The sequence below is a fragment of the Pipra filicauda genome, unplaced genomic scaffold (assembly GCF_003945595.2).
Source record: "Pipra filicauda isolate LSUMZ 115617 unplaced genomic scaffold, ASM394559v2 scaffold7_size6619720_pilon, whole genome shotgun sequence".
Lineage (NCBI taxonomy): Eukaryota > Metazoa > Chordata > Aves > Passeriformes > Pipridae > Pipra > Pipra filicauda.
The window spans coordinates 4,733,183-4,758,470 of record NW_024104976.1 but is presented as its reverse complement, the minus strand read 5'-3'; the positions used below and the strand labels follow the sequence as shown (position 1 = coordinate 4,758,470).

The 25,288-nt window shown below is 37.1% G+C and overlaps 1 protein-coding gene across 1 annotated transcript in view; it reads right to left on the bottom strand.

Moving 5' to 3' along the window:
- Window positions 1-25,288, bottom strand: part of CGNL1 (cingulin like 1) — a 55,781-nt gene that overhangs the window by 11,317 nt on the left and 19,176 nt on the right. Inside the window, 12 exon segments of the mRNA XM_039390111.1 lie at window positions 93-182; window positions 997-1,158; window positions 2,182-2,352; window positions 2,997-3,149; window positions 6,567-6,671; window positions 6,975-7,181; window positions 21,266-21,478; window positions 22,274-22,409; window positions 22,887-23,035; window positions 23,425-23,462; window positions 23,564-23,626; window positions 24,910-25,031. Of these exon segments, the coding sequence (XP_039246045.1) occupies window positions 93-182; window positions 997-1,158; window positions 2,182-2,352; window positions 2,997-3,149; window positions 6,567-6,671; window positions 6,975-7,181; window positions 21,266-21,478; window positions 22,274-22,409; window positions 22,887-23,035; window positions 23,425-23,462; window positions 23,564-23,626; window positions 24,910-25,031 (1,609 nt within the window).

Below are 25,288 nucleotides of genomic sequence, written 5' to 3'. Positions count from 1 at the left end.
TGCTAATCATTATTGAGTTGATCAATATTGATTGTGACCCTAATAATACCTTTTCATAGAACCATCATACAAAAGGAAACTTGTTCAAGTACCTGTTCTCTGCATCTGCTGATCCTCTCAGACAACAAATCTGAATTAGTCTTTTCTTCATCAAGCTCAAGTTCCAGGTTAGACAACTTGTCCTAAGTGGAACAAAGAAAAGTAATTTCAACATACTACTTCCCATCCTCTTCAGATTGCTATTCCTTAAACTTCAGGACTCAAACTATTGGAAAGACTAGGCCTGAAAACTGAAATGCCTCTTAAAACATGTGCAGAATCTACCAAAAAAGATGGCAGGTAGAGAAGCCTTTAAAGTGAATTTGTCTGACAGAAGTAAAATAGACACTTTGCTTCCTTTTTTTAATCACTCCCACCAATTTCAAGAAAATAAGAGAAATTCTGTAATGTTTCTAGAGACTGTTTCTGAGTGTCTAAATTACATTATACATTTGGAAGACAATTTTCTTTTCACATGAGTACAATGCTACAGAGGTGTTTGTTTATAAAAGTCAAGTGGCAGCCTAGTTGAAGTGAACAGTTAAAAAGCTGACCCTGTAACCAGGTGGTCAAAATCCTGATGTTATCCAGACTCCTGAAATGAACTGATATCAGATGCTAAATAGAACTTACACTTCGAAATACTCTTAAAGTTCTCAGCGATGGGCCTATGAATGAAATGAATGCAAATTTGCCTGATAAACTCCAGATAAAATTAATTAAAAAGAAGTCAATTAAAATGAGAAAAGAACAGCTGTAATTTCGAACACATCATGCTACAACAGATATGCTAACAGATCACCTTTAGAATACTCCAGAATAATTCCTGCTGTAATACTACGTGGCTTTTCAACAACATCAAGCTATTTTGAGTCTTCCCTGGCAGAAACCATATGAAATACCAGTATTATTTTAATTTCTTCAAATAAGAAACAAACCCTTAAGGATGTCTTTTACCTCCATTAGTTTGATTTGTCTTGCCCGATCGTCTTTTAAGTGGTGTTTGGCTTCCAGTTCATACTCCAAGCTCTTCACAGTCTGTTCCAGCAACTGAGTTTTTGTTATTGCCTCATCCTGAGCTCTCTGGTGGTCCCTCAAGTTTTCTTCCATGAGACGCATCTGAAAGAGATTATGGTCATATATTTTATACTGTACTTTCTATAAATAAGTGATGTCAGTAAAAAGGACTTACTGCAAACACTATAGATCTGGAAGCTTGACAGGAATTGCATTGAGTTCTGGGCTTTTCACAGTAATTTTTGTTTTATCCACATGATGGCACCAAGAAAATAAACTTGGATGAAATATCAGCTCCAAAGAGATGCTTCATACCACAGGTTTTACACTGACAATTCTCCACAGTGGATTTCTTAAAATTTATTTGTTTTTATCAAGTTATAGCAAGCGAAAATGTTGCCTAAATGTTGTCTAACCATTTTCTAATGGTTATTTGGAACTTCTGCAATATTATTCCTTTTCTTTTCAGACTCTGAACACTTTAGCTTTTAAATAACTACGTAGCTCATATATATGCTTGATGCACTTTGATGACATCATTTTACTAATGACATAATTGCGTTTATATATGTATGTGTATGTACGTATATACATATATATGTATTAGTGTAACTATTAGATACAGTGGGCTATCTGCTGAAGACAAAAATTTCCTATTCAACAACAGCATGTCCTCAGCAAAATTATCCAAAACCTTCACAGTACTTTAAAAAAATATATAATGAGTGAGAGAGGGTTTAAGTGAAACCATGACCACTCCTTGCACATGTAACTTGTAATATGTATATAACATAGGATGAGAGCTTTTTTTCTTCAACATATAGTTTTCCATTTTCTTCCTTTGTTTAGTCAGTTATTATTTTAGTGATGAAGCTAAAATAATGTGATAGTGAATATTTGTCAGACACTGCCTAGATCTGTCACAAACAGGAAAGCCCATTTCCCTGGCAGCAATAACACACTGATCACCACCATGAAAAATGAAACTCAAGAGCACTGACTGAGATCCTCTCTCATGATGAGGTGCACAAAAGCATGATAGCAAACATTCTTTATCTTGAAAACTATCTGAACTGAATTCTAGGTCAAAGGTTAGAATTTGTCACTGAACTTATGAGTCATTACCTCATCTTGCATCCTTATGGTCATCAGGCGGGATTTTTCTACCTCCAGGTTCTTCTCCTTTAATTGCCTCTGCAGATCTGCAAATTCCCTGCGATTTTTCTCCTTGTATTCATCAAGCTGGCTCTGAAGCTCCAGAGCTGATGTTCTTGAGATCTCTACCATTTCAGACATCTGGGAAAAAAGTACATATAATTTTTTTCCTAACATAGTGTTACAAAAGGTTCTGTCATGTTTGATACATCAAAAGGTTTTTTCCTCCAGCTTCAATATTCAGCTCAGTATTTCCAGACAGAAAAATTATCAATTATGACATATTTTCCTAAATAAATTAATTTCTATGCAGAAGTGTGAAAACACAAAACCAGAAAGGCTATTTTCTAATAGTATGCATGGCAAGACTATTCTCTTTCTGTCTGGCAGCAGTTCTTCCAGCTGAGTGATGCAATGAACTGCATGGTCACACTTCAGTGTGTCAATATTAGTTGTAGGGTTTACACACACATGGCACAGTAAGTCTGATGCAAAAGCCTTTTGAGAATCAGCTCTGAAATATCAATGACATTAGAACTGATCTGAGATCTTGTTTAAGCAGAACTGTTTTACAATGCTATTCTGAGATACTGGTGTTCCAATCACTGTTCCAGCCCTGAAAACTTTCATTGAGAGCCTCTAGGTTAAAGAAACTAATAGTAAACTTTGCATTTCACCTTCTTTTGTACATTTCCAAATAAATAATTCTTTGCAATTTGTCAGTTCATTTGCTTCTGTCTGTCAGACATTCAGATTCCTGCAGCCTCTCTGGAGTGAACTCATACCTCCTCCTGTAACTTCTCAACAGTCTTGTTTAGTTGCCATCGTTCATTCTCCATTTCATTCTTTATCTGCTTTAACTGTTCCTTCTGCTGAGTTTCATCCTTTAATTGCTGAGTTAACTGTTGCCTTTCCTGTGAAATACAACGGGTGTTCTCCTGCAGGAAATTAAAACATATATATAATGAACTGAATAATATATAATGTAGACCCTCTGCAGATTCCTTAAAGGAATCTTACTTAACACTCTGTGCAGCAGTAATACCAGCAGGCTGCTGTGACATTAAGACAAATTTAAGGGTTTTTTTTTAAAAGAAGGTTATGGAGCTACAGTTTGCTAGTCAGTATTTATTATTTTAGTGATGCAGTGCTTTATCCTTCCTATAAATTCCTTAAACATTGTTGCAACATTTGTAGGACCAATTTCATTATTCTGTTACAAGCAAAGCATACATTCCTCTGCAGCTGCACACCAGCCAGGAAATCCCATCTCCTCTACAAGATCCAATATCCATTCCAAGTTTCACATTTTCCTACATGCTCCTTGAAAAGTTTTCTCAATAACCACCTGTTTTTCTAGGTGAAAACAAACAATCCAAAAAATCCCCACCACACACACCCAAAACCTCTACGACAACAACAAAACAAAAACCCAAATCTGTTCCTATGATGAGTGAGAAGTAACTAGTGGTGTTTTTCCCCATTGCTGTGCTTCTGTAGCACCCAGAAGCCCTTATCAAGATGATGATAAAGAGAACTTTACAGCTGTCAGCACACAAATCCCCTTCCTGAGAGAACTTTTGCAGCTAATGTTCAAACCAGACCTCAATGTTGTGCATTAAATTTTGAATGACCTGCAGAGCTATCCAGTGTGCTCACCTACCAGGGGGCTCCCAGTGTCTCTGCTATCACAGGCAGGATGTCTGAGAGCTTATCACCCTCCTACCTCTACATAACACCTGTCACTAGTTTGTTCCAACACAGGCATGATGGCATGGTTCACATGCACAGCTATTCTCTTTGGAAAAGTGTATAATAGCTAATGGTTCTCTTGGCTTGATGACTTCTACTTGGTTGGAAATGGTCGTTTTCTTACCCCACCATTCTGCACGAGCTCCTCCACATCTATTTAAAAGGTGCCCATATTATGATAGTATTATTTACCCAGTAACTATGCCATAGAATCGCTTATTCTTCAAATAGCGAAATTACCATTTAAAGCATAAAGAGTTCCTTGTTGTTTTGCTAAAATCTAGCCAGCAGAAACTTGATAACATAGGTAAAGGGTAAAAATATTCCTCACGAAAACCGAGCATTGCAAAAGAAATTATCTTTGTTTTAATAAAAATCCTGCATTACAACAGATACTACTTCATTCTTGTACTATTACTCAGGGGAAATAACATGTCCTATGTAGTTTCTCACCAACAGTAATTAGGATATTGGACTGCCCTTTGCTAGATTAGCTGATAAATGAGAAAAATACTGATAAAATTAGCATTCCTACTTTAACTTTAATATTTGAGAAACACTAATATATCATGCTAGAAACAACTGAACTTCAACTTACAGTGCTCTGCAACTCTCATTCTAGTGCCTACCATTATTTACCACAATGAAAACAGAAATTTCATGTTCTTCCACCCATGGAAAGGATCCCATGTTCTGAACATTTAATTTAAAAAGCACAGATTACTTGGCTCTGCCATCAATCATGTTGGTATAACTGATATTTTTTAAAAATATGACCATATATGCTATGGTCAAGGGGCATAATAATTATTTCCTTTCCCAAGAGAGTTCTCAAGAAACTTCAGAAAGTCTTCTCAGTGGTGCAAAACTGTTAAGATGTATTTCATTTCATGAAACACTGCACTACGTGGAGGAGGCTACTCTAACCAGAGGTTATAACACAACATGAAACTATACAAAATTACTCCTGGCTTGACCATCCATAAAGAAAATTTCAGTATAAAGCACTAACACAAACTGGCTGTAAGAATGAAGTGTATGTCAGGTTTAACTTTTCTGAATAGAAATCTGGAATGGAGGAGGAATAGATTTGGCCATGTTTAAAGTAACTGTTACAGTTCTCTTGGTATTGTCAGTCTTTCTTATGCTAATCCACCATTAAAAGTAATTTGTGTTATGTAAAAAGCAAGATGGGACAGTCGGGAATTAAATTTCCACTGTGATAAACATTATTATTGTGCCAAAATTTGTCGTCTAAATTGTCAATGGTAACACAAGGCCAAATCAACCTACTGCACAACAGTATTCATTAGAACAAGCAAACTCTAAAGACAGAAAGGCTGAATTGTTCTAAACAAAAGGGACCACTGATTACATCCTGAAGTCCATTAGTGCTCATATCCGGTGCACAAGAGTGTAGAATCAGAAAGAGGATTAAATTTAGTGTTTCCCACTTTAGATGTAAGTTGTGAATAAAATGACAAGACTGACTCTTCTATCTGTCACCTTTCCCAGAATTCTTGAATTTGGAGACCCTGCCTGGAGGCAGCATTATTTGGCACAATGCCCTGAAGGATGCAGAAAAACAGGAAGGAAAGAACACACTTTTCAAGCATCTTGACCCAAAGCTAATCAAGATGCAGGAGATGCATGTGCTGCATTGATTCATGTTACACAGGAAGGGCAAGTCAGACTGTGACAGAAGGGAAGTGTGCTCAGTGCAGGGCAGTGAAGAGCAATGGGCCACCTGTAGGGCTTGTGGAACCACCAGCAACACATACAAGCAAAGGAGGGGTATCAGTGAGGTGATAAAACACTTCTTGATGTAGTTACAAGGAACATCAGCTTTAAAACATCATTTTGTAGAAACAAAACTTAGATACCCATATTATTAAAATCCTAGAAGCACATTCAATTTTAAAGACATAGGAGTATTTTCTTCTTGTTTTTATTTTTTTTCTTTTTACTATAATGAACTGAACCATGAGACCATGCTAGTTAACACAGTCTTCCCTTGGTTTTTAGTCCACTTAGAGACAAATTTCATTTTCAGAACAATAAAGTAACATTTATGTTGAAGACAACAAGGGAAAACATCTGTTCAACTAAAAAAGGGTCACTAGCAATGTACGTGTTGCTCACTTTTGAGTCTGACTTGTTTGACAGAAACACTTAAAAACTCAGCTTCTAGACTAAGATAATTCTAAACTGATACCACTGAAATCGATGCTTGTTTGGGACATGTAAAAGGTGAATTACAGAGAAGGAAAATTAGGTTTGTAACTTTTGCAGATACAGAACACGATGCCAGTAAGAACAGTTTTAAGAGGCTGCAAATCCTAGTGATATGTGTTAAATTTCTCTGGGTTAGCGATGACATATTTCAGTTCCCTGCAGCATTTGCAAATATGACAGGTTTATAAAAATACAGAAGCCAATTTCCTGATATATGTGTATTGCCAATATTTTTGTTTATGTTCGAGCACAGCTTTTTATTCTTTTACATGTAAATCACACAACCTGAGTTGCATGATCATTCAAAATAATAAAACATGTTTATAAAACCTCAAAATTTAAATATTCCTAATTGTTCTTGTTCTTACCTGCATATCTTCTAGTTGGCTTTCCAAAGCCAATTTTAACGCTACCAATTCTTTTGCCTCCTTCTCAGCGCATTTCAAAGCTTCTTCCAATTGTTGCTTCTCCTCCTGTAATGATTCAATTTAATATTTTCAGAAATAGTGACAAGTAAATTGAGCTATAAAGTCTCTTCACTCTGGCCTATCACTATCTCCCCAGTTGCAAGCTGTGACTTGTTCCTAATCTGGTTTGCACTGGGGAAATCTTTCCTATATATGTCAGCAAACTGCATCCTGCTTCTTATAACCTGCTGGTTTTCCTTCCCCTTCCCGATGGCATTATCCATCCTCCTCTTTGTCAGTTTTTACTCTACAGTGAATCCACTGCAAACAGGAAGAAGACTACTTAAGGGGCTTGTTTTCTTAACTTACCTCATATGTCTTTAATTTTTCCTTCGCTGAATTTTCTTCTCCTTTCATATTATCAATTTGTTTGTGCAACTCCTCAATTTTACTCTCTAACTCAGTAACTTTTCTCTTCAACTGCTCGTTTTCCTCAGTCAGCTCCTTGACTCGATTTTCTATACTATTTCTCTCCTCTTGTGCAGCATTTCTTTCACCTTCAAGGACAGCAGCACTCTAGAGAAAACAAATTATGTCATGTTAAAAAAAAGAAATAACTGGTGCTGTTTTCCAACAGAAGTTTCATAAAGCACCACAGCAAATATAGCTAGAATATAACATTAAATATCAGTGAAGACTTTTACATTTAGCTTTTGTTTTTCCTCAGGCATATCTACAGATAAAGTATATACAACACCATTATCAAATCCCATTTTTAGGTAATTCCAAGTGATCTAAAAAACTTAAAGACACCAAAAGCCATAAGGACCTGTAAGGAAGTACCTATTTATCAAGAGTTTCTTCCACAGCAACACAAAATTAAAGCAGCCTCACCCCACTGCTGATTCCAAGAACTAACATACAACACACTACATCCATGCAGCTGTGTGTGGGGCTGCAGAGTAAATGACAGATAAATCTAAAGAGGTCTTGATGCTGAAAGAAAAGAGGGGAAACAAAAAAAAGGAGAGGTGGCACAATTGGAATAAAAAGCCCCAGTGGATTTCAAAACATGGTCCCACAAAGAGCTGGGCCAGCACAGAAGAGCAGCAGAGACTGGCAGTACCTCCCAGTGGTACTGGTACAGCTCTACCTGCAGATCAGGCAGCCCATGCCTGGGCTGTGCTTAGTCAGCAGTTCTGCTGGGGCTTCAGTTCCTGCCTGAGGGTGGAAGGAGTTCAACTTGTATTCAAAAAGATACATCTTGCATTTTTCAGAAACTCAAATCAATATATAGCACAAACAAATTATAATAAAATTGTAATAAACTACTCATCATAATTTAGCACATGTGGCAATAGATTTTTAAATTTTTTTTCAGGGCAACTGGCTGCAGGATGTAACTTTTCAGAGCTAATACTCACCTTACCACTTACCCTTTAAACACTCTACCATTTATTGTTGAGACCACGAGTGGAAGTATGTGCCTGTACTGTTATACTGTCTATACTGTTATAACACAGACCAGGTATGTACTTACAAACATGTGGAGTAAAGAGCTGGAAGGATTTAATCTTTGCTCTTCACTGACTTCTCATTCAGAATCCCATCCAAAGAAAATAGAAGAACCCAGGATATTTGTGGTTCTTGCTCCTGGGCATTCAGAGTCTGACACAAAGCAATGCTCTGTACAAAGATCTGGTTCTGATGTGCAGGCCCACTGCCCTTTATACTAAGCCCTTAAACAACAGTAAGAACACCAGAACAGACTCAGGCTAGACCAGTATCCTCTCTTGTGGCCACAGCTGATGCTTACAGGCAAAGAGAGGAAGAACAACTATGGGACAAGCCTTTCCCCATTACACACTCTCAGCTCTCACTAGTTTTCCTCCAGGAACGTATCATCCATTAATTTCTCTAATCCCTTTCAAATCCATTTATACCTTTCACGTCTACATTATCTGGTAACAATAGGTAATTGCACATTAACTACTGAAGCATAACATTTTTGCACGTGAAATAGTGTTTATCTGGGTGAAAACAAAAGAAATTCTACCAAACTACTCAGTAAGAAACTGTTTTGTGAAATATTTTATAAAAGCATGAAAGTCACTTTTCAGTTACACTATTTTTGATTGTTGCTCCTGATTTTCCCTTCCCTGTGCCCAAAAGGAATAAGCAAAGTTATATAAAAGGGTGTTTACAAAGAGTGCCCTCACTAGATTGTTTTCTAGCAAGCAACAGCTTTAAAATCATGCAAATTAGTTTGATAAAGCGGTAACTCAGAAAACACTCAGACTGTCTACAGGGTCAATGAACTTATTATACAAAAACTGGCAGCATAAGCAGGCTGACAAGTTCTGGTCTTTTGAAAACACTGAAAAAACTTGTTCCTCTAAGTACACGACTGGTTAAAAGCTCTGAAATAAATCTGTTGATGCTTTAAGTTTTCACATACTGAAACTTCAATAGCATTTATATATTCCTTTAATTTTTGCTTCCTTCATGCAGCGAAGTTTTACTAATTAGCAAGCACTCCACCGGTGGCTCCTTTTAGTCTCATTTCCCCCTTCTGGAGCTGAGTGAAAGCAGCTGAGGCACGCTGGGGAGTTCAGGGAAAGGAATGTTGATTTGTCTGTTCTTTTTCATCCAACCGCCTACTCGGGGCTGCACAGTGAGACAGGATTGCAGCAGCCCCACACTGTACCTGAGGATTCCACTACTTCACCTGCCATGCTTTGCTCTGCTTTCCCAACACAGGAGACGTTGTTTCCTTAGAAGTGGATGCACACACACACACACACACAAAAGCAAATAATCCAACAACTCCCCAGACCTACACACATAAATATACACAGAAGTAGCATCCATCTCTATATATGATTTAACTAAAGAGGCTCAAAATTAAGTTCAGACTGCACTGATGCAATCACATCTAGAGATCTGCTCCTGCTTTTTGCTGTATGTATCTTAGGATACAGCCCCTAAAATGAAACTTAACTGTTCCTTGCTCTCCTTTTTCACTGTGTATTTCAGTAAGTAAGCAAGAAGCTACATGAATATATATGAGAGGTAGAGAGGTATAAAGGGCAAGTTGTGAGTACTATCTTTATTAACCTAATGTAAAATCCTGGAAATAAATTGGGTATATAAATAAAATCTGCCTGAAGTTCCAGCTGCTTGAGTGACCAGCACTTTACCAGCAGATCTTCACAGGTCTCTAATGACCTTGGCACCATTACAAGGGTTGCACCTTCCCATGAACGAACTGTTCCCAAACAAATTTTCTAACATAATAAGTAAAAAAAATTCCTTTCTTTTACCTGAACGAGGTAAGTCTTCAAAAATACCAACAATAAATATATACACACACATATACTTTTTTGAGATGGTAGAAAACCTCTGTTGGTATATATGGGGAGCTGTGCTGTGTTGTAGTTGGAGAGTGAGCATTTTTCCTACTTCTGGGGAGAGTAGGAGGAATTTTTTTCACAAGTGCTTTCACTGTACACTATTGTTTCAACATCTTTTCAACTTGTTTCAGATACGACTGAAAAGAAACACAGGAGTATCTATCCTATCAGTTTACCTTACACAACTGTACTTGAGGTAGGAAAGATCACCCCGAGGATATTGTTCAGGAGCGTGATAAACAAAAAAATACACAAGTATCTTCAATTTGATAGTGAAGTTTAAATAAAGTCGAGCCACACAAATACAATTTAGATGTTCTTTGTGTAGAAAAAGTACATAAAGCATCACTTCTGCAAAAGAGTCAAATTACACAGCTGGGTCTAGATTGAAAAAAGCTTATGTCCATTTTCCCCCGTGTACTGAGAATTTCATGCAGAGCTTTTCACTGGCATGCCATACCCTATAGCATATTGGCACAGGAAGTTTGGGTATAAAAAGTCTCCACAATTCTTCCCTTCTTGTATTCTCCACTGTTAATCTCATGTTACCTTCTGCTTCCCCTCCAGGCCTGCTCTTAGGAAGACATGTGAGCATGACAGGAAAGAGCCTGGGTATCACTGGAGAGGATACACAAAGAAAACAAGCCCTGAAATGCAGTTCTGACAGACCTTGTAGCAACACCATTAGGGGAGAACCTGGTGGAGAGAGATCCCTATCCATATATTGAACAGTTACATAAGGGTCAGGCCAGCAGCCATCACATCATACATGGGCACTGATGAAGCAGAAAAAGCTTGTTGTGCCCTTTGCCCATGGAACCACAGAGGCAGTGTGCCCAACCAGTCCCACACAGCTAGAAGGCAGTATTACTCACACAGAGACCATAGGCTGAATTTACCACTCGGTCATTAGAGATGGCTCACTGTATTCTGCAGAAAATGTCCCTATTGAAGTGTGGCTGTAGAAGATATGAAAACCACTGCACTGAAATTACAGAGAAATTATTACATACATTGATAAAGTTTGAATGGCAATTGCTGCACTTCATAGGCTAAAACAAAGTGGGGACAGCAAGGGCAGTTTAAGCTGCCCAACAGTACAGCCCAGCAGAGTTCTGTACAGCAGGATTTGGAACAGCCAGCAGTGATCCTGCTCTGTGCTTCTGTCTGCATGAGCAGGGAGGCTGCCACTGAAAATTCAGGGACTGGCTCACAATTCAAACAAGGAGTTGAAGGCTGTTTGCAAAAGCATTCAATTAGAGTGGGTTAGAGTGATGATGAAAGCAGAAGGATAACTGAACACTACAGAGCTCCTAAGTACAAATGAGTTAAAAACCAGACAGGAGAACACACAGGTAGAGATTGTGCTGTGGATCCACAACCCTCAGTCCACATGGGACTTATTTGTAATGGTGCTGTACATAAACAACACGAGTTAACTGAAGGTCCTTAATGACACTGCATCAATTAATGACTCCTGTCAGTGCCCATTCATAAATCCCTTACATTTATTTATTTGGGGATGTTGGAAAAGTTTTGGCAAATATTTTAACTAAGTTTATATCATTTAACCCATGGTAACAGAGCCGGGTGAAGGTCACAAAGTAATGATTGAAGTTAAATATGAAACATTAACAAACCTTGTTAATATAAGAACTTCAGAGAATTGTGGATCAACTTCACAGAGTTTAAAAGAGATTATGAACATAAACACATAACAGAGCACATATCAGACAAAACTGGTTAAACAAGATTCTTGACCTGGAATGAAATACTGTATATTCAGATATATTTGCCATACAGAAGAAAAAAAAAAAAACCAAACAAAAAAAACCCCAACCAACAAAAAACCAACCAAACAAACAAAGAAAAAACAACCCAAATAAACAAAACAAACAAAAAACCCAACCTGCAAAAACCCAACCTTCTTGAAAAACAGGAGAAGAGGGAGGGAATTGTATCAAACATTGAAGTGAGCTCTTTGGATCTTAAAATTAACATAACTAAATTCCAATATTGCAGTTTCTTCCCTATGATATATAAAACATGCTTATTTCTTTTTACTCCCACTTACTAGTTGTGACAGCATGTTTTAGTAAACCAACATTTTACTATTACTATTCACTGCATTGTATTACAGAATTATATTTATGTAAGGTAAATACCCTATAGCATTTTTCTTGTTGTGTTTGTTTATTTGCATTTGCTTTGTCTTTCCTTTCAATCTGTCTGTCCTCACTGCCTTCCAGAGCATCCAGTGCCCTCTATTCCCTACATTTAGCCTGCTTCACATTCAGATACCCATCTCCTCAATCTCTGAAGGAGTAATACCTTCCTCTTAATAACCACATCCTTTGCAGACTTCTTAAACAAACTGATACCACCTTTTCATTTATTATTTTTGAATAAATGAAATATTTTATTATGCTTTCTCAAATTTTATCATGTTTAAACTCATGATTTAAGACTGAGCAAGCCTTATAAGCAAAATTAAGCTACAGAGATTAGGTAGAAGGAGCTGGAAATGGGTAGCATATTTCTGGAAAAAGTTGAGAATAATAAAAAAAAGCTTGTCCAGAAGAAAGAAAATATAGCTGTGATGAGAAAGTCCCACTATACAAAGTCCTCTGTGACTGACTGAAGATAACCTTCTGCATTCTCATGTTGTCACTGTGCCACAGTACACATTCTTGTCTCTGCCACAGATCTCCTGAGGCAAGTCACTCAGCCCAAACTTTCCAGAGGGGTTCAATAACTGCATGTTCCTTAATTTCCCTGGTGCTTGATTTGAGACACTGGGGTTTGGTTTCCAAAGACTTGAGTGCACAGTTGCAACTAAGTCAGCAAAAACTGTACCCTGAATACATCAAGGACTATATAATGGCTAACATGGTGTTAACCAAGGCACTTCAGTTTGAACATGCACAAATAAAGGATCCTTTTAACATTAATGTCTCTACCTCTTCATTTCCTATACTTCGTACAGGGCTAACATGCCTCATAAGCTGGCAGCTATGCTGGGAAAACAAATCAGAGTTTGTGAAAAAAATCTTTCTTCAGAAGAAGTTTTTGGTAGTATGTACTGAATCCAAGAACTGATCAAAGTTTGAAAAACATTGAAAAATGAAATATTTTAACATTGTGTTTAAGTGAGTACAAGCTACATTTAACTCAGAACAGATGAGAAGTGAGAATGCATGCACATATACATATATATATGCACACAGACAGATATATATCTCTGTATTGTTTGATTTGCTATGTACACCTGATCTATAATGTTTTACCTAGCATAGGTCTGCTTCTCTGAGCCCACAATCACAGCTGCTGGAGTTTATATGCATGTGGCATTTGGCTTTCAGTTTTAGGCCTAAAGAAGTTCCCCTCCATAAGGGAACTTCAGCAGTGAAATTCATTTCCCTCACTTCCCATACTGCTCCTTTTAGGTGTTTTGCCTAACAAGAAATTAATCTAATAAAGTCTGGGTTTGTGTCCTTGTATATTGTTATAATGTGTTCAGAAGAATTTTAAAACATATTAAATTTGGTCAAGACCAAGTTTAAATAAAACAGTAAATATTGTTCCTCAGCAAATATATTTATATACTATTCTACTCTCAACTTTGGTGCAAGCAGTGAACAGATTTAAAGAATTGAAGATAAGGCTCAGATAGTCCAACAGGCATGAAAATCAAACAAAATCCTCGAGATGCAAATAAAATGTTCTATTTCAACTTGAATACAGGAAAAAAATACTCCTGGATAGGAATGCAGAAAATGTTCTGTGGCTCCACACCTTTTTTTTTTTACCACACCCTCCACCCTGGCGAAGACATGAGTGTGGTTGTGTAACTTATCATTAAAAAATGGTTTGGGCTGACTGCAGTGCTTCAGCTCATGGAACATCCCTTTGGCAGTGACTTCAGGATGCAGGAGTGTCCTTTTACAAAATACAGGAAGAGCTAAAGTGTGTGGGAGCTAAGTATCTCATTCACAGCATGTCAGAATCATTAAATTTTGGCAAAATCCAATGTTTATCAGGCACAACTTGGAAATTTTTTCTAAAATGTTTTAAATTTCCTTTCAGAATCAAGCTCAATAGAGTAAAACTAGTTCAACTAATTAACTGTTTGTTCTTTAACAGCCATACTTGAAGTACAAATCTAAAGGATAAATCTCCATTCAAAATGAGCTAGAGCACAAACCAGAGCATTTTAATGGAAGTAAAGGCTTTGAAATATTCTTTTCATATTGGTATCAAAGTAAATGCCATGATAATCTTCCAAAATCTTCTGAAAGAAAGGGAATGGTGTTGCTGCTCACTTCATTCTATTACTGGTGTAGAAGACTAATATCAAGGATGATACTGGCTGCTGAAACCAGCTCTAATGATCCACGGGCCACCTTTTTAGGTTCATGCTGGACAGTTGTTTAACTTCTCCAACTACACGTAAAAGGTTTCATGTGGCTTCAAGGATTCAGATCTACCCATCTCAGCTCCCTCTGATGATCTAGAGGGGGCAGCAGTGATGGGGATATCAAATCCCTTTCTATTGTCTTTTCCCCTCCTTTTTGTATACAAACAAAACAGTTTCTACAAGACAACTAGACACTGATTTCCCTAGGTAACATGTAAAAAAAACCCCAAACCATTCTACACCCAAGGACTGACACCCAAGGGAAAGAGACAAACATGGAGAGCCTCAACACAGGGACAACCCTTTAACTGCAATCATTATTAGCTCTTCTGTAAAGGCAGCTTATTTTGCTACAGTCATCTACTTTTCCAAGCTCATGAATGTAAATAACAGGTCTTTATTTCTGTTTGTAGTTCCAGTATTTTTACCCACCGTGCACCTTTAGGCAACTCTTCCAACCTCAGATACTATTTCTTAAAGCAGTTGAAAGCCCTAGGATGAATAACACAGTAACACTGGATACTACAGGTAATAAAATCTCCTATCTCTACAAAAGGAATATGTGAACTCCACAAAAGCAAACTGGAGTGTCAGGCTACCAACCCAACCAGAACCAGCCTTTGCCCCCCCACCACTTCAAAAAAAGGGGTAAAAAACATTAAAAAAACACCCCAAGCTTCTTGAAAAGAGAAATGGTCCAAATAGCCTTACCTACTGTTTTCCTACTTTACACTCATTATATTAATTCTTCCCATCATCTCAAAATGAGGCCTAGCCAACTTTAAGACATGGCTATGCCTTTGAAGTTGACTATTATTAGTTACCTATTAAAAGGGTCAGTGGTTTTTTTGTCTCTCAGTGATGTATGCTGCAACCAGTTTAAATTCTCAGTTGTATTTCAAGAGATTATTCAGTAAACAACTACACAAATTTACAAGCAATTCAGACTGTCTTTCATTTCAGCTAGAGCCATTCTATTAACTGGTTAAAAATTCACTTGTGACAGTTTAGAGAAAAGACTTGGTTTTTTCCAAGGTCATTTTTGCTGATCAAAATGGTATCATATCCTTAATATTATGTCCAAAATGATTTAGGTTTTCATTTGTGAGAGGTAATAAAAGATTTAAATGCCTACATTTTAAGACTAAGAATGCACTCCTTTTTTACACAGAGCACATTAAACAAAACTTTCCAATTTAGGCATGACCATACATTTACACAGTTATACAATCCAGAACCAGGCAAATATTAACCTCTCTCAGCCAGTACTTATATCAATGTCACATTATCCCCCTGGCTATGTATCATGACATACTCAGACTGGCTTATATCAACAGTTTTTTCAAGGTCAGAAGTTGTTGCAAAGACGAGAGTAAAATATTAACTAATTCTGTGTTCACATTGTTCCCTACTGTTTGACACAGTCAAATACTTTGCATACATCTACAAATAAACATATACTTTCACAGGAAAAACTAACTGAATACATATACTGTCTTCTGCTGATAAGGATTAGAGATCCTCCTGAAAAGGATTAGAGATCCTCCTGATGGCATTGAAGAAGGACCTGACTGTACAGGCTCTTGCCAAATTTCAGATACACAAAAAAAACCCCACCAACAACCCCCCCTTCCCAACCCAGACTAACTGAACTAGTCCCAGCAGAGCAAGGTTCACAGCAGGGAAATTACTATTACAGATAAAACAGAATGATTTTTTTAATTATTGTCGAGATGTGGTCCAATCCAACTCAAATACAACTTTGCAGGACAGTTTTGCTCAGAGGTTTTCTTGACTCTACAGACAGTATAAAAATAGTTTCATGGTACTGTCTGCATCCAAACACACAAATGTACCCACTAAATAAATGGAGGAGTAAATTGCACAGAAAAGAAAGACCAGGGCAGGTAAAACTTAAAAGACACAGTCACCAAGTTACATCTTCAGTGCACTTGGGAGGCACATTTTATATTGTTGTTGACAACACAGCTAATACTCCAAAATTTGTTTGGTACTTCATTTAATGGGTGCCTAAAAACACACATGATGCTATTACCAAACAATTTCCTTTCCACACACAGAATACAGACACTTAAAGCAAAACAAATCAAATCTGTCTCCCAAATTTTCCATATATACTTCTAAACTATGTGTTTCCAATAACAATGCCCATTTAAGGAGTGCCTGCAGCCTTCCCTCCACCATCACACTTCTGTCTGCACACCCTCCCTCTCTTTCCCCCACTCCATCTGTGTTTGTACCACACTGAAAATCAATCAGAGCTGTACCAGGCTTTTAGAAGGCTGGTAAAAGAGGACAGAAAATGCAAGGAGGAGAGTGTTATGTCGTGAAAGATGAAACACTGACTTGGACCAGTCACTCCACCATTTGACTCTGTACAGTTTGGATCAGTTACCAACCGGCTCCTACCACTGACACCAAACCAGTGTTTTGTCAGCAAAGGCTGCCCCAGGCAAGCAGAGGAAAGAAAATACCCACCAGAGGCATCTGAAAACCTGGCTCATCTTCTCTAAATCTTTTCCAATTGTTGTGTATCTTGCTTGAGATGAACAGACTAGTCTCAGAGGATTCAGGATGCAGATTCAGAGGAGTTACAGATGTATGGATACAAGGGCATAACAATGTTCTTACGTCCAAATAATTCTTATCATATAATTTGTTTCTTTTACTGCTATCAAGACTATGGGTTTTTAGTGTGATTTATTATAATCCCAAAATTTCACCTTAGCATGGCAAGAAGTAGCTGGGATTCTACTGGGTTTTTTCATATATATAATTTTACAGCTATATACATTAGATCTGTGTATCACTTCCAGTACCAAAATGTCTCTGCAGTGCTCCACAGTTATATCTTCACTTCCCACTGAGGAACTTGGTTTGTAAAGCATTATTCCAAAATACGGTCTCAGAATATACTAAATTATGTTTCATTTTACATTTAAACCATGTATTCCATCCACTACTACAAAAAAGGCAGACACAGTATATATCAGAATCATTTACAATGGTTAAGTTTTTGTTAAGCTTCTGCTCCGTGAGGGAGATTTTTATTAGCTTTGAGGAAGAAGTATAATATTATCAGGCTGGGTAGAAAAAGATTGAATAGTTACTTTCATTTCAAAGGTCTTTACAGCTCTGTGCTAGATTCACCTAAATTCACAAGATGGGAAAACCCAAACCCCAAGCTTCCTATCATTTATAATACTCAAAATTCCATATTATGTTCCTATCTTAAAGGAATACACTTTTAGTTCATAACATGTGCAGAAGGCAACCACTGCCTTTTGCTGTTCCTGCACTTGCTGTGGTAAAATTCCTTCTTCTCTTTCATCATATCCCATGGCTAACACATACATGTCAGCTAAAGGCCATGTGACTACAAGCTTCCTGGCATTCTTCAATGTGTTGATAAACTAATCAGCTCCGAGCTCTGAGTGTCTGTTTTACCCTGCTGAGAACAAGGTCAGACGTACGACAAACGCTGGCTAAACCCGCCAAGGTCAGGCCTAAACAAGCCTCTTCAAAAGGTGATGATTACAGCTTCTTCTGAACAGCAGAATTTGGGCAGACTGCTGCTCAAAATACACACACAGGTTTGAAGTGCTGTGCATTTGCAACTGCCCTCTTGAGCTGATACAATTGCACTGGAATTTGAACAGCACTGGTTGCAATAGGCTATAACCTTTTACCTGCAGTATTACCTTCCAAAAGCTGTTTCCAAATTTTACTGAAACAGTGGCACTTCATCTACACTGACAGAGCACTCATGGTTAAGGTAGTACAATTCTGGACTGTTGTGTTGTAGAGTCAGATTAAATAACAGAAATTTTTTGTACTACATTAAAAACTGGAGGGGATCCATATTTATTTCTGTTCTAGCATTGTGATTATGAAGAATTCCATTCTTAATCATAAAGACCTTCATTTCTTAATTTATTATTAAATTATTATCCCACAGCTATGTTCTGGAAGTTTTACTATTGTTAAATGGAAATAGTCTGATCCCAGTCTTAATAAACGAGAAATGATGTCAAGAATAATCGCAGCCATCTCAAGACCACCACGAGCAAAAAACATAACACAAAAGTAAGTTTAAAAGGTAAACTGTAGCAGAGAAAGTTAATATCTTGATATCTGTGACTTTATGTAAAAATCTTTATTACAAAAACCAAAAAACAAACGACAATAAAAACCCAACCAAACCCCCCAGCCCAGCACCAGAGCAGTGAGCATGAGAACAGAATCATACATGACAAACAACCCTGCCCTGTTCTTCTACCAGATAACCTTGAGAACGTTTCTAACATTGCTGCAAAACAGATCTATGTGGCATTCTACCCACACAGACCAAAGGCACTCTACATTACTTGCCAACCTACCTGATGTCTCCAGCAGCTGAAAACTCTGTTCATTTAACACTGGCATAAAAACTACTTCCTTTCTCTCTGCAAAATTTTCCTTAACAGCCTATACACATCACAAAACACCTTTATTCACTGTACCAATTTGGATGATCTAGAAGCAATAAGTACTAACACTTTGTACATACAGATTCCACATAACCTGATCTATCCAACATCAGTATCCACATTCTGTGTGTGACACACCTCTATTACAGCATTTACACACCTGTTTTCCTCACCACATACAACAGAACGGCCCTTTCCACTCATCTTTGATGTAAATTTCTTGTATCCTACCATCCAGTATGAACCTTTCCAGCTTGCAATAATATTAAAAAAAATAAATTTAGCAGGTCAAGCAGCTTCCATTGTATAGAACATGATTTTCACACACTCTGTTGGGTATTTCAGAGGAATTATAAACCCAATCATTAACATCCCAGCAGATCACACAGTTAACTTACTGCAGAGATTGGTTATATTTTCCTGACAGAAGATATATCAAACTCAACAACTGATCTCAGCCAGCAGGCATAAAGATAATGCTGTGCTTAAAAAAAACCCAATCATTAAGAGTATAAAAACTAGCAAGATTTAAACCAAGAAAAAAAAACCACCTTACAATTAAGCATGTTTTACTTTAAATAAAAACAAAAATCACTTGCATTAAAATTATAAGAGAACTGGTGCTTAGGGCAACATTAATCAAATAAATTTCACTTTTAAACATCTTATTAAATTTACTATTAAATTTACTATTAGACTATGTCCTGCAAGTAAATAAATGCTATTTATAACTAATCTCTAAGCCACAGCACCCCAATCATAGAGCCATTTCCCAGACTGTGGTATTGTTATGCTGAACAGACTACTCTTTCATTTCTTGTCAGTCGTAATTACAGCTCCATAATTGAAATACAGTAAATTACCAGGCACTAACTTTGAAAGATGGTTCATTGAGGTTGAGCTGTCACTACAATTACTGTATAATAAAAAATGATCATTTAAATGTTCTACTTTTCTCTCAAAGAAAAAAATTAATTCAATTCAAGCAGCTCAGACGAGTCAAATATCTTCATGATGATGTAAACAAAGAGAAACACATTTAAGCAAAGTGAGCAATCTCAAGCACAAGTCCCAGGCTGCATAAACAGCTCAGCATACATAAAGTTTTCTGACCTCTGAAGAAAATTGCATGTTTAAAAACAACCCTTTAAGAGGATAATCTTTAACAGAATTCAGTCCTAAAATATCTATCCAGCATCTTCCACATGTGCTTCTATTTTACTCATAAAGCATATAAAGCTTTGGAAACCTCTTTCAAGTTTCAAGCTTAATTTTAACTCAGTTCTACGTTACGTTTCAGGTCACAACTAGTAGGATAACTACAACTCACCTAAGCCCAGTGAGGAGTAACAGACATGAATTAGAATGGACATTTCTAAGCAGAAAACTGGGCCTATAGTTCTGACTTCTATTGGTCAAGCACAGTTTGCCTGCAAAAATTTTCTCAAACATGTGACAGAAATAAAAAGAGGGAAGGGAAAAGATACAAATAGCTATCACTGTAAAAATAATGCTCAAAATTTTATGAGAATATCCCCTTACCAAAAGAAAATTTTTCAATGTATTTGTAGCTGCTGTCTCTGCAAAGACAACTTCACAAAGGACGTCTTTTGGAAACCAGTAACAGATAAGCACATGTGAAACCTGTTCCTATTCTCCCCCTCACACAGACTTCCTGCTGATGCTGGAAGAGGCAATTCCTTCAGTTCTGTTTTCTTCCTGTCTGATTCAAAACACCCAAATCCCTGCTGTTTCCCTTGTGCTGGAACTCCTTTGACCATTCGGTAAACAAACTAAGTTCAATAAATGAAAAGGACACAAAATAAAACAAAAACCCCACACTAGTACTAAGCAGTTGAATGGGCAAGATGGGACAATGTAATCAGGGAACAGGATGTGACACAAGGAGCTGAAGGGAGGAATAGTGGGCTGCAGAGAACTGCTAGAAGTTCCAAAACTATAATTTCAACAGCATCACTGGCCAAGCACACTGAGGCTCTTCAGGGCATCCTCAAGGTTTTGGTGATTCCGTTTAACCCAAGACAAGCAAACGGTCCTCTGTACTACACTCCCATCTATTCTCTCTCAAAGTTTGCAATTAAGCACACGTAGTCAATAACTGCTTGAAGAAAGGGCCACAACTTCAGCTGCAACAATCAACCAAAACATCAGATGAGTGTATGAAATAAAACTTATTCTCAGCAGCTAAGAATCCCCAGCCCAAATCTTTTCCTATTTATTTTGCTAAGAAAATAGCAGTATCTGAAAGTATCTAGTGTATGACATCTGAGAGAGGTAAGATTTTTCCCTGTAGAGATTAACTGTAATCACTTTTCTTACCTCTGTTGCTTTCTCCAGGCTCTGTCGTAGATCGAGCAATTCTTTATCGTGTTGCTCCTTAACTTTGTCCATCTCCATGTCATGGCTGGATACTTCTTCTTTAAGTGCTCCTTTTAAAGCTGTAAGCTCTCTCTCTCTCTTTCTCAAGATCTCTTCCTGTTGATCTTTTGCTATTAATACTTCTTGCAGATCCTGCTTCATTTGCATCAGCTCCTGAAGCCCAAAATTAAAACACAACCGTGTGACACATAGGGATGTTCTGTCTGTATTTCACAGAAAGAAAGCATATAAGCTCCCCAAGGCCAACTTCGTTTACTATGACTGACATATGTTTTATAGTAAGCTAAAAATTTACTAAACCCTAGGATTATGAGAAGCTGATGTTTTATGTAATGGGTCAACATATCTGATGCTGTAAAACTATCAAAAGACTTTGATGGTGTATGTTAAGCCATCGGTAAATAAAGGAGTCAAACAGAGGCTGCAATTTAACAGCTCCCTAAGTCCTACTTTCAGTAGCAAAAAGGTAGATAAGAACAAAGACAAAACATTCTTTCTCACATGGCAAGAGAAGCAAACCCAATGATAATTCTTTGTTTTATTTTCTGCTGAAAGAATAAAGTTGCTTCTTCAAGTGCTGAAGACAAAACAAGTGCTTCCCAACTGAGTTCACGTGTTCACACCCTTCCTCCTCCTCCCACCACGTTCACCCTAGAAGGCATTTCCCCTCCCCAAATTGCTGGGAAGGAAGTGGGTAGTCAGTAAATCTGAAGACTAAAGACACATGCATATAAACACAGAATAAAAACAACAACAACAATCAAAAATGTACAGCTTCAAGAATTATCTGATTTGGTATTTCTCAAGCTGTGAATAATTGCACCTCCAAAACCCACGTAGGCTTCCTCCTCTGCCCCTGAACCATCAATAGAAAGTCAACAATTTAGAGACTGCTTTGGTGCAATTCTTCTGATTTTTTTATTCTCCTTCTGGTACTTTATAACTAACCTCAATCAGAATCTCTTTCTCCCCTTGATCAGTATGTTTTGCATTATCCAGTTCATCATGCATCTCAGAGAGCTGGTCCTGAAGATCTCTGATCTCAGACTGGTGCTGTTCCTGCTCCATCTTCACTTGAAAAAGCCTCATCAGTAAAAATCAGACAGGTTTTTTTAATTTGTAGAAATACTAATTTGTTCATTCAAGTACTAAAAAGACATATGTGTCTACTCCCACAAGAGAACGGGATACAATGAGACAGAAAAATTAAATGTCAGAGGGGTAAAACTGAGAAATCTAAGTAGGTATTTAAGTGGGAAGTTTATTTTATTTCAAACTTGGTCATTCAAGTGTTTCCACATTTCAAAGACTTGAACTGTATATCATGACTGTGAAATATTAAAAGCATTCTGCACTAAAAGGACGACTATAATTCAGCAATCTTTCTTTTCCTTCCAGATATTCTAAAAACATGCCACTTTTTAATGGTAGAAACACTTGCTATGATAACAAATGCACTCATCTGATTCCACTGAATATCTTGCAGACACAGGTACTTTTAATCTAAAAGGTTTAAGGAAAGGTACAAACCCCAATGACAACTTCTCTAGAATTAACTCACTCCTCCAGGTTTTGCCTGAGGTCCTTCTCATTTTCCTCCAGCTGCTTTTTCAAGGCTTCCTTCTCACGTACACTTTCATCAAGCTGCAGCTGAAGATCTTTCAGGCTTGCTCGTGTAGCATCTCTCTCTTCTTTGGAATTCTGCTGATTCTGAATTTTGCACACCAAAAGTTATGCAAGGTAATAGCAGCTACATGAGTAACACAGTTTGACTCTCAGCCCACGTCTGTCTTGCTGCAATTAACTGATTAACATTTAGCTCTGCAGATACCCAAGATATTTTATGTGCAATTGCTTAACAGTTTTGTTCATTTCTCCAAACTCCTTCCCAAAAACTGAGAAGAAAGACATTTGTTAAAAAAGCATAACAGCGCTGTGAGCAACCACACTTCAAATAAAAAGTCTTCTGAAAAAGCAAAGGTACATCTGGATTAGGAAAAACATGAAGCAAAAGAGATTCAGCTGGTTGATCAGTCATCACTTATTTAGGAAAGCATATTTGAAATAGTCAAAAGCTTTATAACAACAAAGTGCTGTACCCTAATTTCCAGATCCAGAAATCCATGCTTTTACTTTTCTAATTAGTCAAAAAGACACTTTAACAATCAAAGCTGCTGTCACCCTGATTTTCAACCAATGATCTTCACTTTTGTTGAAGAATTACATATCTTCACAAACCTTTGACCTAAATTTCAAGTTCTGCTTTTTATTCAAGCAATGCTTTTACTTCAACTGAAGAAGCTAAACCTACAATTAAACAGAGACATTTATTCCCACAAATGCAAGACATTCTTTTTTTTAAATCTAAAGCAAAGCTACAAGCAGGACTAATAAAGTGTAGCATCAACTGTCTGAGCTCACCAGGGACTTTTCCTATGGGTCAGGCCCGGCTAAGATTTTCAAAGAAACCATGATTTGATTCTCATAAAAATTTCTGGATAACTGCTCAAAGCAAGTTGTCAGTAAAACAGGAAATACACAAACCTAAAGAAAAATTCAAATTAGGCAACATATGAAACAATTCACAAGTACGTGGGCCCAAATTTGACTGAGATATTTCTAATTATGCAAAATGGACATCAAAGGAATTCATGCTCATGTGTCAACAGATTTTCAAATACATTTTTTAGGTAATTTTTAAGGATGTGTTTTGCAAAAGAAAAAAAAAAAAGCTGTAGTTAATAACAACAGCTACATGAGTCTCTCATTCCACATCTGTCTCACTGCAATTAACACATTAACATTCATCTGTGCAGATACCTAAGAAATTCTATGTGCATGTGCCTAACATTTTTATTCACTACTCCGAACTCCTCAAACACTAAGAAAGAGATGTCTTAAAAAGGGTAACTGTGCTGTGAGCAACTACACTTAAAATAGACTTCTGAAAAAGCACAGGTATATGTGGATTAAAAAGAATATGAAGCAAAATAGATTTTCATTGTGACTAATTAAAGCCCAGAATAAAATAATAAACAATAAGGATTTAATCATTCTCATGCCATCACTGCAACAATTGGGCATTTCTTCAGTTGGCTTTAGAACTGATAAAAAAATGTACCATTTAGCAGGAACCAAAAACTTTTCAGTAGGCAGACTGCCAAATGCTGTTGTTGTAATGTGACTTTTGTACAATATCCTAGACTACTGCTTTTCTAAATTACAAATTAAAATACTCTCTCCACTTAGATATCTATTTACAGCACTATAAGGAGAAGATGCTCCACCACTATTTTTTAAAGTTAAGCAGAGTAGCTTCTTCTTTGATCTGACAACTTATTATGTTCATGTTCAAGTTTGCATCTCTCTCCTTCCAAAATGCAGAAAAAAAATGTAGATGGTTTCATGGTAGACTTCTTTACATTCTTTTTTAATTTTTAGCAAATAGATTTTCCATAAGTCACCTCAGTGCATGATCAAAACTAAGCTATACTCCTGAGGGGCCACAAGAACAGCCTGGTTGAAGTCAGTAAGGGGAATTCAAATTTTTCAAGCCCTATCTGAATACTGCAGCACTTTGAAACAAGCCAAAGCAAATTAAAAATTCTTTACCTGTGTCTTTCCAGCAGCTCTTGACTTTAAAGTCTGAATTTTCTCAAAAACTAAGTTGACTTTCCTCTTTGTTGCATCATCATTATCAGGACTTCTAAAACAGACAGTAGAAGTAAGCAACGATATGATCAAAGTTACTATTTTGTTAACAACACAAATTCAGAGTGCCCAAACTACTGAAAATCACCACAAAACCCCCAAACTAATATGAACCAATCAGAAATTATCTTAACTACGATTTATTAAAACCTTTAAGGAGAGGAATTAAAAATTTATATCCCAAATGTTTTCTGAAAAGGCAACCAAAAAAAAGATCACTGAGCTCTTTAATTGCAACTCTCTTCTGTAAGG